The 19,011-nt window shown below is 42.1% G+C and overlaps 1 protein-coding gene across 7 annotated transcripts in view; it reads left to right on the top strand.

Moving 5' to 3' along the window:
• ARPP21 (cAMP regulated phosphoprotein 21) overlaps nucleotides 1-17,719 on the top strand; it is a 173,272-nt gene extending 155,553 nt beyond the window's left edge. For 6 of the 7 annotated variants that reach the window (XM_073333012.1, XM_073333016.1, XM_073333017.1 and 3 more), the window contains 2 exons: nucleotides 13,665-13,816; nucleotides 16,917-17,719. In XM_073333012.1, coding sequence (XP_073189113.1) covers nucleotides 13,665-13,816; nucleotides 16,917-17,174 — 410 coding nt within the window. In that variant the 3' untranslated portion in view covers nucleotides 17,175-17,719. Of the gene's footprint in view, nucleotides 1-13,664; nucleotides 13,817-16,916 lie in introns of those variants that run through there. The other variant, XR_012157455.1, reaches the window with a different exon arrangement.
• The last annotated feature ends 1,292 nt before the right edge of the window (nucleotides 17,720-19,011 follow it).

The following is a 19,011-nucleotide window of genomic DNA, read 5'->3' as shown; positions in this document are numbered from 1 at the left end:
AAGATCAGGTGTAACATCTTGCTAATATACATACCTTTCAATGTCATTTAATTTGGGGCGTGAGCCAAAGCCTAATGAAGCAGGTGGGAATCTTCCCGTTGACTTCAATGGGCATTGGATCATCAGGGCCATCATCGGTGATGCGCTTCTGCTATATTACGAAGATCCACTTGATCAAGACCCCGCCCAGAGGGAGAGCAGCAAGCTGCAGCCACTGTTTTAACTTATGGGCAATAGGAGAGGCTGCTGCCAGGCTTTGCTTCCAGTGTGCCGGAGCTTCCCTGCTTAAAGTTCTTCCATGGCAAACTAAAATTTAATTGAGAGGGACGTGTTGTGCTCTCCATGACTCTGCGCTGTTCTCATTACTGTCACCGTGAGTGACCTGTGGACATGAAGAGCAGAATGATCATACTTTGCTTCTCTGGAACATTTTCAGCCCCTCATTGATGCGAGTAGGACTCCGCACATGATTACAGTTAAGCACATGTTTAACGGATTAGTTTTACTGGGACCAGAGTGCTCAGCACCTTACAAGATGGGGCCTTCCCCTACAGGCAGACTCTTGTGCCTACGTGGAGTTCATTTGACTGTAGGGAGCCACATGGCTGGATATCCTGCAGGATCAGGGTCCTCACTCTGATATAAACAAAAATCTTTTGCAATTATTACCCTGTACCTCATTACACCAGCCAAGACATACTCTTCCAATGTCCAACTCCTCAAAGCCATGGCTTGTCCATATGACTCAGTGGAGTAAGTTAGCTAAACAGCATAAAATACTTTTCTTCCCTCTGTGTATCACCTGTGTCACTCACTGGCTTGGGGACTCGTGTGTCTGTCTGTCTGTCTGTCTCCAATAAAATTCAAGGGCTTCAGATTACTGAAAACAGCTGCACATGCTTCATCTCGGTTAATGCATTTATGTCAGGCTCAGGGCTCTGGGTAAGTGCCAAGATCCTAGATCAGCTGTTCTACTGGAATGGTACTGCTGTAATGAAACCCTGCATTATTGTGTTGCAATTATTTTTGCTTGCAGCTGGCTGTTCTCTATATATTTTTACTGAAGTTAGATGAAAGGGTTTTGTTCTTAAAAATGAAAGTTTCTTTTCTGAATCATGCAGAAGCTTTGAGTTACATGTTCTATCCATTAAAGGTGCTTCTCTAGAAGCAAGAATTTAATTTCAGAGAAAATAATAAATAATTTTTAAAAAACCCTCAAAAACAAAAAGTGTCCTGAAACATGAAATAAAAGACTTTCTGAAGGAGGATAAAGTTACGATTAGAGTACTACACAGCAGGAGGAACAAGGTTATTTTTTCAGCAGCAAGCCACTTTCTAATAGCAAGTCATTCTTAAAGCTGTTCCTGTAATTTGAAAATCCTTTCTGTATAGAAATAAAAGAATAGGCTTGCGTTTTTTAAACTGAAGAAAAATGCTTCCCCAGCCTTGAATCCTTACATTTGCATCCATTCAAGCCCCTTTAAATGCCTATTCATTTACATTCTTTCAAATAACAGCTCAGTGAGGTTCTCCAGTCTGATGGCAAAAGGTAACTGAGTGCAGTCATTTATCTTTAAACTGCTCAACTGTGCCCTTCTTCGTGTTCTTGTTAATAATGCCAGGTCTCCTAAGAGCTATATTTCATGCAATTTCATCGCATATGCTTTTTTGTTTGACCTTATCTGCTGTTTCCTTGGGGGGGGAAAGCTGAAATACCAACCTACCTTAATTAAAACCTTGGTCTCAAAGATATTACTATGTGTTTTTATTAAGTAAATAATGAAAGCACTTAATCATGTCTCTGCTTTGTCCTGGCTTTTGTAATTTAGAAGTGGTGACACTGAGTTTTAAAGCAACTCTGCAAAGGTGTAGACAAATCCATGTGTCTGTTTGCAGCTTTCAGTGAATCATAGAGCTTTTCCTTAGTACCCAGGATGTTGCATGTTTGCCATACAGATGAGATAGAAGGGTTTAAATACTGGTTTAGTGCCCTTTGTGAAGAGAAATATCTTAAGATTGGTACATTATTAAAGGTACAACGTGTTACCACTTCAGAAAGCGAGAGTACATCTTTTTCCCCTGAGAGAGTGACCATTTTTGAAACTCCTAAATTATTTCTAGTCCTTGTCTATTGCAGCTGGAATTTAGAATGGACAAAAGGATTATTTATCAAAGACAAAATCAAGTGAGTCTTTCTTGTTGTGGTTGCACAGGAAGTGGAAAGGAAGGTATGAATTTCACATGTGATGCGAAATGTTACTTTCCACATTTCTTACTCGCATACACACAATCACATGCTAGGCTCCTTAAATACAACTGAGTGCTGACCTTTTTCTGTGAGTCTGTAAACAAATGTGTTGCTGATTGGATAACACCATGCTCAGGAAACTTGGGTATGTTTAGTGGAGTTAAAAAGAACCAGAATCCTAATATGCTACTGATGATAATCTTCAGAGAGTCCTAGTTTAAAGAGCTGCAGTTGTGCAGCTCCAGCTATGCAGAGGAGTGTTAAAATCTCCGCTGTTGTGATCATTTGAGGAATATTTGCAACATTTTGTATATTTGGTAAAAATAACTAGAAGGCCATCAATTAAAAAAGTGTTTTTATCTTGCACAATTTGAAACTACTGGTATGATTAGTGTCCAGAGTTAGAGAAAATTATCAGAATCCCCACACAGACTCCTGCAAACCTCACTGCAGGGATGCAGCACCTTTGAAGATAAAAGGTACCTTTTAGTGAAAAAATATAACTATTGTAAGCTATCTATTTGATAGGTCTTCTGGGTAAGGCTGAGGGCCTGGGTCTTAGGATGGAGTAGTTGGGTATCTATTTTGCTGCTGTATATGCTGACTGATATGCTAATTTTTGTGTGTGTTATGCTGATGGGTGGAATCTTTACATGGATTATCTGTAAAATTGTTGTCAAGACACCTCAGGCTCAAGTATGGGCTTTTTTTATTGTGTATATGAAATCCAAATAAATAAATATATATCAACATGCCAATATATTTAGAAGGTAGTAAACCACTACACAATTATCCTTCCAGTTCACGAAGTGTCAAAATTTACACCCACAAACTGTCTGAGACACCGTGCAGTTGGATACAAATATTCAGTCTAACACGGCAGAGAAGGCAGATTCATTTGGAGAAGATTGAACATCTGCAGCAGGTCTGGTTTTCAGCAAATCCGAAAGGCATCCCTGGATTTTAGATGTAAGATTAAACTACAAAATTTTTCACAAGGCCTATTGAATTCCTGTTCAAATCTACAAGATGTAGTTTAAGGCTTCAGACACATACTGGAAATGCCACATCAGCATGGAGACATTAATTAGTACAGCTTCTGTAGGAGCATTCCAAACTACAGTCATTCTGGAGGGAGTCTAAAATCAGAATTAGCTTAATTTTACAGTCAGATTTTGATGAAACTTGCCAAGCTCATTACCAACTACATAAGGGAAAAAAGGTTTCCAAAAAGCCATCAAAGTCTATTACATAATTCTGGAAAGAGTGAAACCACTCTGAACATAATATGTGGGAGCAGTGTACAAGAAAATTGCTTTTCTTTGTAAGAATTGCATGTGTATCAGTCTTTTTTAGGACTGTGTGTGGACTAGATACCTTGCCTCTTTCTTCAGGTCTCTACGCAATACAGCTCTGAATCAAGGAAATCTCTATTATAGGCTGACAATTGCCATGCTCCAGAACTGGGAAGGAAAAGGGCTTCCTGTCTTACTCTCCTACCTGTTATCTCCTTAGAAGACACAGTATGAATAGGAATTTTCTGTGCACTGATTTATTTACCCTTTGGGATGCCATCTTGGGGTGCCCAGAACTGTCAATTACCTGTTACCCCTTGCTACCCCTTGCCTCAACAAGAGAGAGACTTGCTTGTTCTTAATTGGTTGTCAGCTCCCTAACATCACCAGCTTGTTAGCTAACCAACCAAGCTCCTCAGGCCTCTGCCAGCTCTCACTTTCCTTTGCAGGTTAACAATAGGCATATCCCCTATCCATGAGCCCCTCTGAAAGTGCCCCCTTGTAGCGTGTCCAGCCCCCTCACTGGACACTCACAGAAATTACCAAGGGAAGAGAATACACACAGCTTGATTGCTGCAACTCAGGATCAGCTCCTTTATAACATCACAGCATGTGATATATTTATAGTGAAACAATCCTAAATTGATCATCAAAGATTAAGATTTAAGTGATAGTGAGTAAAGTTAATAAGTGGAAACAGAAATGATTACAGATAAAACAAAAAGTAGAATGTGCATCTCAGAGTCTAAACTTAACTTTAACAGCTAAAATCCTTGTCTAAGATTGTTTTAGGTGAGAAACTATCTCCTAGTATCATCAACCCACGTGGCTGGGATCCACCATTTATGGCTGCAAAAAGCACCTTCTTTTTGCTCTCTCAGCGAAAGGTAAAAGGTGCTGTCCCTATCCTCCAGTTATAGTCCAATAAACCTTTGAAGAACTCTTCTAGGTAAAGCTCTTTTCCCCCTGCTGTTCTTCCCTTCTTTTTGACTTCCCATCCGCCCTGCTGACTTGTATGTAAATAGGGCTTCCATTGTTTTGGCTTACAATACTGAATCTGCAGATAGGTGATGAATATACATCCCCTTGTCTGGCAAAACTAGTTTTTCACCTCTGCTGCATGGTAACACCTTGATACAAACTATAAGGACATATTATCAGTATATAGACATAACATTTTAAATATCATCTGTACATACATTCCACAGAGATAATAATGACCAGCATGATCTTGGCTTTCATTTAAGATCTCCCATGGCATTCTTTATAGATCAGTATTATGACATCAGTGTGTGGGGTGTAATGTCAGGCCGGTAAGAGGGCTACCGTTACAGAACAGTGACCCCTTTGCCAGGTGGCATTGAAGAGTTCTTAGGGATACAAACCCTTCTGTATGCGTTTGCGCATTTTCATCCTGTCGCAGGGATAACTGTTTACTGTAGATAGATAGTAACAAGTATATTAGTCATTGTTGTGTCTTGTCATGTGTTTTGTGTCATGATGGTCTTTACACTGTATTTCTATTCAAGTTGGTGACTGCAGTATTGAGTCATAGTGCTGCCATGGCCTTGGCCTTCTGTAACTACAAACTCAGTACAAGAATTATAAGGTTCCATTGTTAGGGGGCAGATTTGCAGCCGCACTTACCCTTAGATACTACCCATGTCAGCTTTTGTGTTGTTTGTTTTTTATGTAATTTTTAAAACAGCCTAACAAAACCTGGGAATTTTCAAGATGATGGTGACAGAGGGTGAAGGGAGGGAGCAAGGGAAGAAAGATTGTAGCACCATCGGGTGCTCCTCAGAAGCTCCATTTTACAGTGGGGCTAGGCGGTGTGGGATCAGGGAGCTGCAACAATGTCCCTGGTGGCTCCCCCTCTCGTCTTTGTCCAGTGAAGGACAATTTAGGAAGTAGATGCATTGTTGTTTATTATCACTGAAATCTCTCTCACACATCTCAATGATCCTTGTCATCGGAAGTTTAGGGATGTAATAAGTGCTAAATGGCCAACCCCAATTTTCATAGATTTTACGGCCTGAAGAGACTGATCATCTAGTCTGATGATCTCTTTTTACCTTTGTCTGCTAAACTAAAGAGCTGTCTACTATCAGAAATCTCTTCCCCATGTAGGTACCTATGGACTTTAATCAAGTTGCATAATGATAAAGAAAGGCGAGTGATACGGACCAAGCTGGAATGTTTGGTAAAATAGGCTCATTTGAACAACATGCATTTTAATACAAGCTACATGAGTCTTCTCTTGGATAAACTAAGTAGCTTGTGCTCCTTCAGTCTGTCTCTGTATAAGGCACGTTTTTCAGACCTCAAACCATTTTTGTTGCTCTTTCCCTTTCCAGCTTTTCAACAACCTTTTTGAAGTGTGGGCACCAGAACTGGACATAGTAATCCAGTAATGGTCTTATTAATTCCATATACAGAGGTAATGCCACCTCCAGCTTGATATTTTCCTGCTTATGCACCCGAGGGTTACATTTGCTCTCTTAGCTACAGCATTGCACTGACAGCTCATGTTCTGTCCGTTATCTATCATGACCCCTACGTCCTTTTCAGTGTCCTTGTATTCCAGGATACAGTCCTCTGTCTTTTGTAAGTGTGACCTTTACATTCTTTGTTCCTAGATGTACGACCTTGCATTTAGTCGTATTAAAATGTGTGTTGTTCAGACAAGCCCAAGTGATCCAGCTTGACCTGGATTACTGACCTGTCATTATTTACTACTCCACAATTTTGGTATCATCTGCAAATTTTACCAGCAATGATTTTATATTTTCTTCTAGATCATTGATAAAGATATTGAATAGCATTCGGCCATGAACAGATCCCTTCTCGAACTCAGTAGGAAAAATAAACAAAACAAAAACTCCACTAGGATGAAGATCCCCATGTGCTAACGAGAGAAAGCTCTGCCATCAACATAATTAAACCATCCCCGGTGAGCGGCAGTAGCTATGTCAGCGGAAGAATCTGTCCCACCGACATAGCACTGTCCACACTACCACTTTTGCTGGTGAAACTTATGTCGCTCGGGGCGGTTTCACACCCCTGAGTGACATATGTTTTGTCCACATAAGTGGCAGTGTAGACATGGCCTAAGCAGTGTGTTGATATACTTATAAAACTACCCTGCTGACCTTTGTCTGAATTCTGAATCTAGGAATAAGGAAAGAGTCCTTCCAAACAGGGTCATGCTACTCATAAAGGATGTCCACGAAGACCAGTTGAGCACCAAACTTGCTTACGTTGCTGGCAGAGGCGTGAGACCACTGCATTTTATCTTTTAAGCTCTGTAGCCTCATTAAGAAATTAAAACATTCATGTAGTCTGTCTCCCTCTGGGATGTTTACGTTATCTGACTGTCAGCATGGTGATATGGGCCATAAAGGTTCAGAGAATTACCTCAACAGTATGACAGCCTCTTCCATTTAGGCTGGAAACCAAGGCTCCTTTTCCCTCTGAGGCATTCATTGAAATTCCATGCACGGTTCATTCCTCTGGTTGTTTAACAATGTCTCTCATGTTTGCCCTGATTTTAAAAATCCTCCTTTGTAGCAGAGATAGCATGGAGCAGGATGATATAATTGGAGTAAAGAGGCCCTGGAGCTTGCTGTAATGGGATGGTTCATCTGATGTGTATTGCCATTAGAAAATAACCCACGTATGTATGTTCTCAGGGGACAGCAAAGAGGCTTTTAAGGATTACACTTTATGTAGTATGAAAGCTAATGAGCAAAAGAGCAAGTCTGAAGAAAAACTACTGCTGCAAAAGGCATGGTTCCATTTCTTGTCCTTTACTGATCTCCTGGAACCCATCCAGTTTGAATACGCTCTCTTCTACCCTGTAATGTGATACTTTTCGGGCAGTACAGTCAATTTCTGGTCCCATTTTCACAACACTGTGGTCTTTTTCATTTTCATCTAAAAATAAATCGCACGCCAAAGCATGGCCACAGGGAATGCAGGATTGAAACTGCTGCTGTATGCAAAAATAAATAGTACTGTAGGATAGTAATCTCTGATATTCCATCCCCCTGTTCCCCCCCCCCCCAAAGAAAAGATTTGCTAGGATAATGTAGTTGCATGATCTCACTGAGAAGGTGATAAAATAAAGCTCTGTTATAGAGAGTCTGAAATATCCCATTTTCACCCTTTCCTCATGCCATAGCCCACCTGGCCAGTGTGCAGTAAGGGGATGCAGACACCAACCCACAGCAGTGAACACTGAACAAGAGAGGGAACCATCCCAGCTGTGCAAGTTGTGCCAATCCACAAATGCAAAACTTTTGTGTCATTTACACATCCATGAGGGGGAATTCAAGCTGAAACTTACCTAGTAAGTTTTGCAAAGGACATGGTTTCCTTGAAGATGAACATGGGAAAGATTCATAGGTGATGTGCAAGGGGGTATCATTTACATGTAAGTAAATGCGTAGAAGGGGGCTCAGATTGGAGTAACGTACATGCTGATGGACCCAAAGTTACACTAATATATACCCTTAGGCTCTTCCACAGAACTTCTGAATGTCTTGTATGTGTCAGACAGAGACTAGCTGTCTGTCAGCATATGAATTCAGGTATTTTATTTCTATCTTGTTTTCCTGGAACAAATGTATTTTTATTGCCATTAGAATGAAAATCTGATTCTCAATTTAAGTTTGAATCCTCCGTGTTTTCTCTTTGGTGCTTGTAATGCAAGATCATATTCCACACTTACAAAAAACAACGTACAGTGTAATGCCCTTTAAGGCCGCAAGGCCACAAAAGTAGTGGTAGGTTTTAATGGTTTTTCATAGCAGCAGTGTTGCTTTCAAGCTTGATGCAGATTCTCTTTGTGATGTGGTGGCCCAGCATTCCCACCTTGACACCTTGCCTGAGAGTGTGAAGTGGAAACAGAAAAAAGACGATAAGGGACCAATATTTCAGAATCACGAACACCATAATTTTGAGAGAGTGTGATGCTAAGGATTTCCACATTAAATTGTTTGTCCTGCAATATGTTGGTTTTTCTGTGGGGCTCATAACCACAATGCTGTATCTGAGTGCTACAGATACATTAGTAAATGGATCCTCACGGTGCCCCTAGGATTTAGGGAAGAGTTTAATTCCCATTTTACAGATGAGGAACTGTAGTACTGTGAGATTAAATGATTTACCCAAGGTCACACAGGATATCTTTGACAGGGCTGAGACCAGAACCCAGATCTTCTGAGTCCCAGTCCAAAGTCTTCACCCCATAGTATAAAATAATCATTTCCTGATGCCAGGCTTGTATAAATACTGAAGAAGCATCTCTGTGGTTGAGCATCTTCAATTAAGATGAAGACTTTGTGTATTGTCTTTTTCATGGTAATAAAAAATAGTATCTCTCTCTGCCAAATTTGAAATCCATAGCTGAGTATCTAATTGCCATGGCGGTGTATTGCATTTGTTTCATGCTGTGTAGCAGTTCCTGATGTCTTGACACACAAAAGGTCTGCCAAGAGAGAGTGAAAAATAGATGTGTTTTCAAAAGGAAAAACACATAAATGCCATATTGTTCCCTTAATCCATGCAAACAGCTCCAGCTGGAATCAATGGAAGTTGTACATGCATATCAAGAGCACACTTTAGCCTTTTCAAATAAATTTTTTAATGGGCTAGATCACAGTCATACACATTTATTCTGGGAGCAGGGTATAGGATCTGATCCAACTCCCAAGGAAGTCAATGAGATTTAAATCAAGCCCATGTAGAATATCCCAGGAGCAACAAAATAAATCTTGGTGAAGCAAGCATCTTTTTTCCACTGCCTCTCATCACCAGCACTACCCCAAAACTGCGGTATTTTTGGACTTCTAGTTGTTGTCTTCTCTGGGAATAAGACCCATTAAAATGCTACGTTTTCTGTGTACCTAGTCAAACATTCAATAATGCAGTGAAATCCTAGCATTCAAACAAAAGTCATTTGAATACGTGTTACTGTAGAAAAATATATATAGCCAAAGGGTGTGAAAATTCTCCCCCCAACCCCAGTTCTTTTGCTGAAGCAGCAAACCATCTAGCCTGGTAAATCTAATTTTCTACAATGTTTGCATCTTGCTCATGAATCTTGCTATGAATTAAGGAACTTACTTTGTTTAACGTCCCTTATCCATCTGTACAGTTGTCAATCACTATTCACTTTGCTAGTTTCATTATGCTTGTTACATCTGAGTACGTATGGGCTTCCTGTGTTTGTGCATGTATCTAACATGTGAAAAGGTCAAATTCTGCCCTTGGACAAAAGCAAGCGGCTTCCATTGAGTTACATTGCATGCCTTTGAGTTGGAGTCCTAAATAAGGAGTTTGATTTTGGTAAAGAATGGCGCCAGCTACTGGGGTTCTGCATTATGGCGTGTTGTGTGACATCTATAATATTCGCAAAAAGAAAAGGAGTACTTGTGGCACCTTAGAGACTAACCCATTTATTTGAGCATAAGCTTTCGTGAGCCACAGCTCACTTCATCGGATGTATTCGATGAAATGAGCTGTAGCTCACGAAAGCTTATGCTCAAATAAATGTGTTAGTCTCTAAGGTGCCACAAGTACTCCTTTTCTTTTGCAGATACAGACTAACACGGCTGCTACTCTGAAACCATCCATAATATTGTTATAGCCAAGAGGATATGAACTGTTTAATAAAAACAACCAATAAGCTCAGTATTAATTTAGAGTTAGATTGTGGCCAGCCTCTCTGCATGTCCACAAGAGAGAGCAATAGCCATCCTGAAGGACTCATCCCCCCTACATATAACCTACAGGAGCCTGCAGGCTAGACAGTGCTGTTCTTCTGTAAGGATTCTAGGAAGCGGTACACACACTCCAAGCTCCAGGAGACACTGCTCCTGATTCTCATTTACATTAAGTCTTCTGTACTCCATTCTAAGAATGAGAAGGGGCCAAAAAGTTGTCTAGATTACATTCCTCCTCACTTTGAAGCTCCTTTGCACTATGAGAGCAGTGTAAAGAGACCTTAGTGTAAATGAGAATCAGGTCCACTGTGTGTCTCAGTGAAGCAGTATGACTTAGCTCTGCCCCCCAACTCAGAGTGGCAGCTGGAAGATGTAAAAGTGCCCTTAAATAGGAGAAATTGCTTAATCTAAATATTGAGTAGGTATAATGGTAAAAATTACAGAGTATAGAATAGGAATCAGCTGTGCTATCCAGGGGATCTCATCTCTGCCCTGTCCGTCATCTTCCTCCCCCCCCCATCACCGTCCTCTGTGCATTCCCTTACCTATCATAAGCAGTGGTAATCCATGCTTATTACTAAGTGTACTTTACTGCTGATGTAGTGGTGAATTTTATGTATGGATTTTGCTAGGGCAGAGGTTATGAGGTACAGAATTCCGGTGGGATGATTCCCGTATATTCTGCATAAGAATAGATTCACAGTGGTTCCACATCACAGTAAGTTGAAGTCAAGATTTAACAAGTGTCCTTACCTACCACTGAGTTCATTCAGTCAGTGGAAATAGACCAAATCAGTTGTACAACTAGAAGTAAAAACACATACGAATAGTTCATGAGTAACTACAGCTGTATATAGCTGTGGTAATCCATAGTATTTTTGAGGGATAACAGAAGGTTTTCCTTTGTTTGACCCCAGTTATCTAAGGCACCAGTTGCCTTACTGTATAGGTGTGTCATATTGCTACCTGATGTCCTCTTCCTGCAATCTCTTTCCTACTCCTACTATAAGCTGTCATCATGATCCACAGTTGACTGCCTCTGCAGAGTAGACTTGAATTATGATGGTACTTTGGGGAAAACAGGTGAATTAAAATGAATTAATTCTGCTCCCACCTTTAAGTGATTCCACATGTTTTAGCTCCGTCCTTCAAATCCCAGATGTGTAATGCTTGGCTTTTTAATGGATGACATCACCCCAAATAAGGGATATGCAGGGGCAGAAGAGGATGTGAAACACACACACATATGTCTTGAGCAAACTCAGTTTCAGTGTTTCACATTTATGATGTTGATAATTTACAGGACTGGGCAATATGCTGACATCAGGTTTGTGTGGAAAAGCAGCAAATTAGAGTCTAATAATCCCAGTGCATTTGAGAGAGATATGATGCTATATTCCAGCCAAATTAATTTGTCACCCAGGGAATTAATTCTTTTTCATCAAGTTAGATTTACTGGAAATGGTGATCTCATATCTATTGGGAAAACATTTTCCCTGGGCAGCAAGCCAAAAATTCTGGTCAGAGGTGCCATACGTTTCTCCTGTATAAAAACCTTCAGAGGAAAGCTATCAGCATACGATGATGTGGCATATACAGTGCTGTTGGTTACTTTATATTTCTTTATATAATCAAGAAATGCCCAGATGATGATTTCCAATTTGTGGAGTATAATGAAAAATGCATTGTATTCATGAATATAAATTGAGCAGATGTGACACTTATATTGTCACATGAAAATAACTCTTATTTGCCTGAAGTATGCTTATTCAGAGACGACCACCACAAAGTAGAGAGTGCTGTGCTATGCATAACTGAATGTTAAACAACAAAACTAGAGAGGAAGAAGTATTGTTAAGGAAAAATAAGCTCAGATTTACAACTTACCTTTGCTGAAGATATATTGTAGGGCTGGAATCCTTCTATGTTCTTCACACCTGGTTTCTGTGCAACATGTCCACCCACCTCCAATTTCTGTCTTTACTGCAGGCAGGCCCCCTGTCTTCAATAAAACTCCCCAGTCCCTTTATTTAAATGGTACCAGTGAAACCACTGACAGTGGCACATGCTATCTCCTAAGACCGCCACAGCTGGTTCTCTTCCTTCTCTCCTTCCCATGCCAAACTGGTCTGTAAGCTGCTGCTCACTACAGTGCCCTCAGCCCCACGCACTTCATCGTAAAGGGACAGCACATTACAAAAGGAGCAGTCCCCATTCGAAATTTTCAAACCTATCACATTGTGGTAGCTTTGCATGCAAAGCTGATAGTAACTGAAAGCAGAAGTCATTTTTCCTCTCTCTCTATGCTGCCGTTCTTGGTCAGTTGTACCTTGGCTTTATTTACACTGGAGCAAAGTGAAGAACCCCAGATAGTGCCTGGCTTGAAATTATTAGCAAATTCTCTTTCCTAGGCACTGAATAAGTCACTAGGACAAAATATGAGCATCAACATGCACTAGCCATAAATTAGAGGCAACCTTATAATGACAAACCTCATAAGGAAGCAGAGGTGTGTGTGTGTAGTGATAAAAATTTTCCCATTCTCACTTCCGGTAGTATCTTCACACTTTGTTAGAGATTTGATGGCTCACGGAATAGATAACACTACAAGGAGCCTTTCACCTTTAATGACAGGTTTGAGAGTAGCAGCCGTGTTAGTCTGTCTCTGCAAAAGAAAAGCAGTACTTGTGGCACCTTAGAGACTAACAAATTTATTTGAGCATAAGCTTTCGTGAGCTACAGCTCACTTCACAAAAGCCTATGCTCAGATAAATTTGTTAGTCTCTAAGGTGCCACAAATCCTCCTTTTCTTTTCACCCGTAAGTCATTGTTTAGGAGCCAGCACAAGAGCACAAACCTCCGTCCTTATTTAGGCAAAAACTTCCATTAACTTCAATGGAAATGTTGCCTGAGCGAGGACTTTGTGATTAGATACTAAAGATGAAATCCTGACTCCCTTTAAGTCGACGGGATTTTTGCCATTGAATTCAGTGGGTCTAGGATTTAACTCTAAGTAGCCAAAAGTCATTAAAAACTTATGTCTGTTTAGGGTCTTATGTCAAATGCTGTGGTTTCAGCTAACTGTCCCTCACGGATGTCTCTGGCTCAGGATTGAAGAACATTAGCTGGACAGTGTAGGGAAACTCACACTGTCATTGCTCATGATGCCCCTGTTCTATGTCTAAATACAGTACTTTACCTTCCAGAACTGTCAATTTGCATCTGTTCCTGAGTGTTATATTCACTTAGATTTTTATGTCTGGCAGTGGTTCTCTCAAAGGGGATGAGATTGCACAGGACGTGATGGGATAACCTGTTTTTTTTAAACAGGGCTTTAGTTTTGCTTCCGTGAACAATGATTCATAGCCAAGTGAAAATGATTGTTTTTTCCAGGTTATCAGCCTGTCTTGACTAATCAGCAACAAGGGTTCCAAGGACTCATGGGAATGCAGCAACCTTCCCAAAGTCAGAACCTGATGAATAATCAGCAGGGAAATCAGGTGCAAGGCATGATGGTTCAGTATCCAGCCATGTCGTCTTATCAGGTACTTACAAGCTATACTGAATTTCTCTCTTTGAAAATATATACTTACAGTAAATGATAGTGTCATGTCATGGAGGTGAGCTGTCTTTATTTAGTCTTTTAAAATATTTCTTTGCCTCTATCTGGCTTCAGGCCTCGTTATGCACTTGTCTGGCTCAAATCTAGTGCACTCTACATGCTGTCTTTAACCTTCCTTGTACTTCCGTTTTCATTCTACATTAGACTGCGTTGATGTGATCATTATGTTAATTATGGTCGAACTGATCAGCACTGCATTGGATATAAAGGAAGACTTGGTTCCTTCCCTGAGGAGCTGGAATTAGAAAGTGAGAGAGAGAATATGAGAGAAATTGTTTTGTTCGTCCCTAGGCCAATGCAAGATTGTTCCCTACCATGCATATGAGTCCTTTGTCTAATCCAGTTTTAAATTACTCCTCTGTGGAGAGGGATGCTGGAACATTTTGTATAGGAGGGGTGCTGAGAACCACTGAACCAAACTGTAAACCCTGTATATAATGGAATCCACTTCAAGCCAGGGATTGCGACAGCACCCCTCATTCCAGCACCTATGTCTGTGGAGGCTCCTGCCATATCATAAGGGGACACTGTCCCAGAATCAAACAGACTTTACGCTATGTGTACTGGTAGACAGAACAGCCATACGGAATTATGATTGTTAGACTTTGAGAAGAAAGGCGATAACTTGATTTTAAACAGATTTCTTGACTCCCAGCTTCAGCTAGATTGATTTGAAGTACCACGAGAGCCTGTGTGGTGACGAGAGGGCCTATGCTTCTATTTTCCACTAGTTCCTAGAAAACCAAAGGAAGATTAATTCCTTTTAAAATATATGGTGGTTGCGAGGCCTCTCGTCTTTTCCATAGTCTGTTCCTATTGCCTAAAGTGTAAAGATAAGTCTGCTGGAAATGCGGGTGAGAGGAGGAGATGGGGGGGGGGGGGGAATGAGTGTTTGGTAGAAATTGTTTTTCTGTCCTTTAGCCCCAGGTTTGTGGGTAAATGACCCCTTGCTTGCGTTAAAGACAGAAGTGTGAGATAATATAAGTGTAGCCTATAAGTGGATCCTTTGCACGCAGTGATCCTGAAAAATTTTGGTCCAGCTAGGATCTGACAATGCTGCATATTAGTAGGTTGATCAACCTCAGTGTTATAGTGCAGCAGCTTTGAAAATTTCAGCCAGTATCTTTAACCCCTTCAAATTACAGTTACACAATACAGTGGTGATAGAAATGGGCTAACATAGGAACCTTTTATCAACCTGTCGTGGGGTCTGCTCACAGTTAGTACGCTTCCTCCTCGTGATTCCCAGTCCAACACCTCCTTTCTGCCTCTCACCGCACGCCCTGACTTCTCTTCCTGGCTCACAGCGAGGCAAGATGGTCTGTGTTCATGGCTTAGCCCTCTGCCCGAGTCGCATGCAGTGTTCCCTCTAATTTTTCCCACCCATGTGTGGCCGAGATGTGGAGTGTGGGAGGGGGCTCAGGGCTGGGGCAGAGGGTTGAGGTGCGGGGGGCTGAGGGCTCCAGCTGGGAATGAGGGGTTTGGGGTACAGTGGGGCTCCCCGGGGCTACAATGGGAAGAGAGGACCCCCGCAACTCTCTCTCCCCGTAGCAGCCCCTGGGCTGGTGGGGAGAGGAGCCTCTTCCCTGGCCACGGCAGGGCCAGGCTGGGTTGGGGCTAGAGGAGGGGCCCCTGTCCGCCAGCCATGGCAGGGCCAGGCTGGGTCAGGCCCAGGTGCCTTTCCCCCGGCCGTGGCAAGGAAGGGGCCAGGAGAGGGATGCCCATCCCCCAGCCGCAGCAGGTTCAGGCCAGGCTAGGTTGGGGGACGGGTGCCTGTCCCCTGGCTGCGGCAGGGCTGGGTTGGGTTGTGGCCAGGGGAGGGGCACCATGGCAGGTCCAGGTTTGGGGAGAGGCATCTCTTCCCCACTGCAGCCCTGAGCATCTGCGCCACGCAGCTTAGAGGGAACTTAGGTCACATATGTCCTCCCATTCTGGGGCATCAAAGTCTCATCTCTACAAAGAGGCTCAGGCAGTCTTCCCATTCACTTCTTCAGTGGCTGGTAGGGGAACCCAGGCCCACTCTCTACTCCAGGTTTCAGGTCAGGGATCCTTTAATTAGCAGCCAAGGTCTGTTCATTTCTGGTCCTTATTACCTTTCCCCAGAGCCTTTCCTTACCTTCTGGCTTCCCTACTTCTCCGGGTTTACCAGCCCGCAAACCCCCTCTTCCCAGGGAGTAACTGCAGGCTACTTTGACCCTGTAGCCCCCAAACACTTCACCCAGAAAGTGACTGCAGACTACTCTGTAGCCAACTTCCTGCTTTTATAAGCCCAGTCCAGCTTATTCCTCCTCAGCTGGGTGCCCTCATTATTCAGTCAGGGGATGACTTAAGTCACTTGATCCCCTTCAGTTATGGCCTGTCTGGTTAACTGGCCCCTTTCTTAGTCTACATTAACCCATTCAGGGCAAGTGAGGGGTGAAAACCTCATTGAACAAAACCTTCCTCCTTTTAGCCTCCCACCTGAACTTAGATAAAATAGAAAGAGGATTCATAATACCCCTGTTTTTCCTAATATAAGGATGAGACATGTCACCAAAACCTTTTGTCCATGTGCAAAGAGAACAGAAGTTCATTTAGAATCACACCTGGTTTTGCAAACACAAAACCCAACAGATGAGATTTTGGCTCAACAGAAACAAAATGACTTGTGGGCTTGATTCTCCACTACTCTCCTGCTCTGCTCAGGAACAGAGGAGAAGAAGAAGTGATTTGCAGCTGGCCAGCCCTGGCATAAGTTAAAGCAACAAACTTGCATCACTGATGTAAAACTCCTGGGGACCACCAGTTTTACATCAGCAGAGATTTTCCAGCTGCTTTACATTCATTTTATACTGCATAAGCAGTACAAAATGAACTTGGTGGACCAGTGCTTCTTCCTCAACCCATGGCTATGATATGCCCTGTAAAATACATTGGATATGCAAATCAAAATAAAAGGGAACGGGCAATTCGGAATACACTGGGGATATTTTAATTCATTTGGATCTAATTTGCCAATTTGTTTTTCATATACTGTCTTCTAGGTGCCAATGACGCAGGGTTCTCAAGGACTGCCACAACAATCATATCAACAACCAATCATGCTACCGAATCAATCAGGTCAAGGAACAATTACAGCCACTGGAATGCCTGTTTACTGTAATGTCATACCTCCCACCCCACAGAACAACTTAAGGTTGATTGCCCCACACTGCCCCTCCAGTAACGTTCCAGTTATCGCTGCCAGCTGCAGGACAAACTGTGCAAGTATTAACAGTACAGGGTGGCAGGTCAAGTACTGATACTGCGGCTTAGTGTGGATATACAAGGATAGCGGTGCATTATTTGACAAATAACTCATGGCCTTCAAGTGAAGAGGAGCACAACAGGATAATCAGTTGGGGACATACGTACTGACAGTGCTCAAGCGATTGCTGCTGGAATTCTGTAAAAAAAAAAAAAAATTAAATTAAAAAGATGTTTGCTGGTTAATGGTGCATATTTTGTCATGTCTGCTAGGTATGCCTTTATAGCTTAGCTAGTGACATGAATTCACTGAGGTAAGATTTTTTCCTACCACTGAACACCACTGTGTAGATTGTAATATCCCTGATTCGAATTAGTTTTGTACTTTGTGTTGAGTTTGTGAAGCTAAAAGTATTTAAAAAAATATATAATAAAATCACATTGTACCAAAGCTGTAATGGAAATTTAAAAAAACAAAAAAAGAATTGCTGAATGGAAGGAATAATTTATATACATTATAGAGGTTTTTTTATGGACATATACTGTATTGTAGTGTTTAATCACAATAAAGCTATTTGACCTCATGGAGAAAGGTCATGTTTCTACCACCTGTTTGTTCTCCTCTCTCTTTTTGAATGTCATTCTCCTTTGTTTTTTGTGTTGCCTGATTTCTGGTCTAATTAATGGGAAAGCTGTTTAATGATGGGCATGCTGCAATTTGCTGAAGGAGGCGTTAAGCTGGGTCTCAACATGCAGTTTCAGGGTCAGCTTGGAAAGGTGTAAAATATTGGGACAGATGCTCCACTGCCCCCAGGAAGTGCTCAGTGCAGCTGCAAAGAGGATCCAAAGATGATCTTAAGCTACATACGAATGGCCACACTGGACCAGACCAGTGGTCCATCTAGCCCAATATCCTGCCTCTGACAGTGGCCAGTGCCAGATGCTTCAGAGGGAATGAAGAGAACAGGGCAATTTTGTGAGATCCATCCTCGGTTGCCCATTCTAGCATCTGGCTGTTGGAATTTTAGGGACACTCAGAGCATGGGGTTGCATCCGTGACCATCTTGGCTAATAGCCATTGATGGACCAATCCTCCATGAACTTATCTAATTCTTTCCTGAACCCAGTTATACTTTTGGCCCTCACAACATCCCCTCGCAAGGCTGACTGCATTGTGCAAAGTACCTAGTTTTTTTTGTTTGAAACCTGCTGCCTATTTCTTTCATCGGGTGACCCCTGCTTTTTGTGTTTTGTGAAGGGGTAAATACTTTCTTATTCACTTTCTCCACACCAGTCATGATTGTATAGACCACTATTGTATCCTCCCCTAGTTCATCCCTACACTGAACAGTCCCAGTCTTTTTAATCTCTCCTCATATGACAGCTTCTGTACCCCTAATCGTTTTTGTTGCCCTTCTCTGCAACTTTTCCAATTCTAGTACCTTTATGCTCCCCCAATCCTGGGGCCATTCCTCCACTGAGCCTCTTCCCAGATACAAGTTAGAGCAGCCTGAAGCTTGCTCCAACTTGTGCTGACTGACAGTGGCCGTAGACAGGTTTCAAAGTAGCAGCCGTGTTAGTCTGTATCCGCAAATGTGTTAGTCTGTAACGTGCCACAAGTACTCCTGTTCTTTTAGTGGCCGTAGAGGCCATTACTACAGCTGAGAATAGCATAGGAATTCCCAGCCACACCACCACCCCTGGCAGAAGGTATGAGGCTGCTTTAAGAGCTCCTGTGGTCGCACCACAACACCCCAGGATCACGCTACACTGCAGAGATTCTGCTGTGACTAGCTTGAGTGCCACTTTGCACCAAGGGCTGTCCTGACTGTAGCCCAGGGTCTGATCCATTATGGCCAAGCAGCAGAGGTGGCTTCTGCATTTGTCACCTTG

This window comes from Lepidochelys kempii, chromosome 2 (assembly GCF_965140265.1).
Source record: "Lepidochelys kempii isolate rLepKem1 chromosome 2, rLepKem1.hap2, whole genome shotgun sequence".
In the NCBI taxonomy this organism is placed as follows: Eukaryota; Metazoa; Chordata; order Testudines; family Cheloniidae; genus Lepidochelys; species Lepidochelys kempii.
This window is presented reverse-complemented; position numbering and strand designations above follow the sequence as displayed.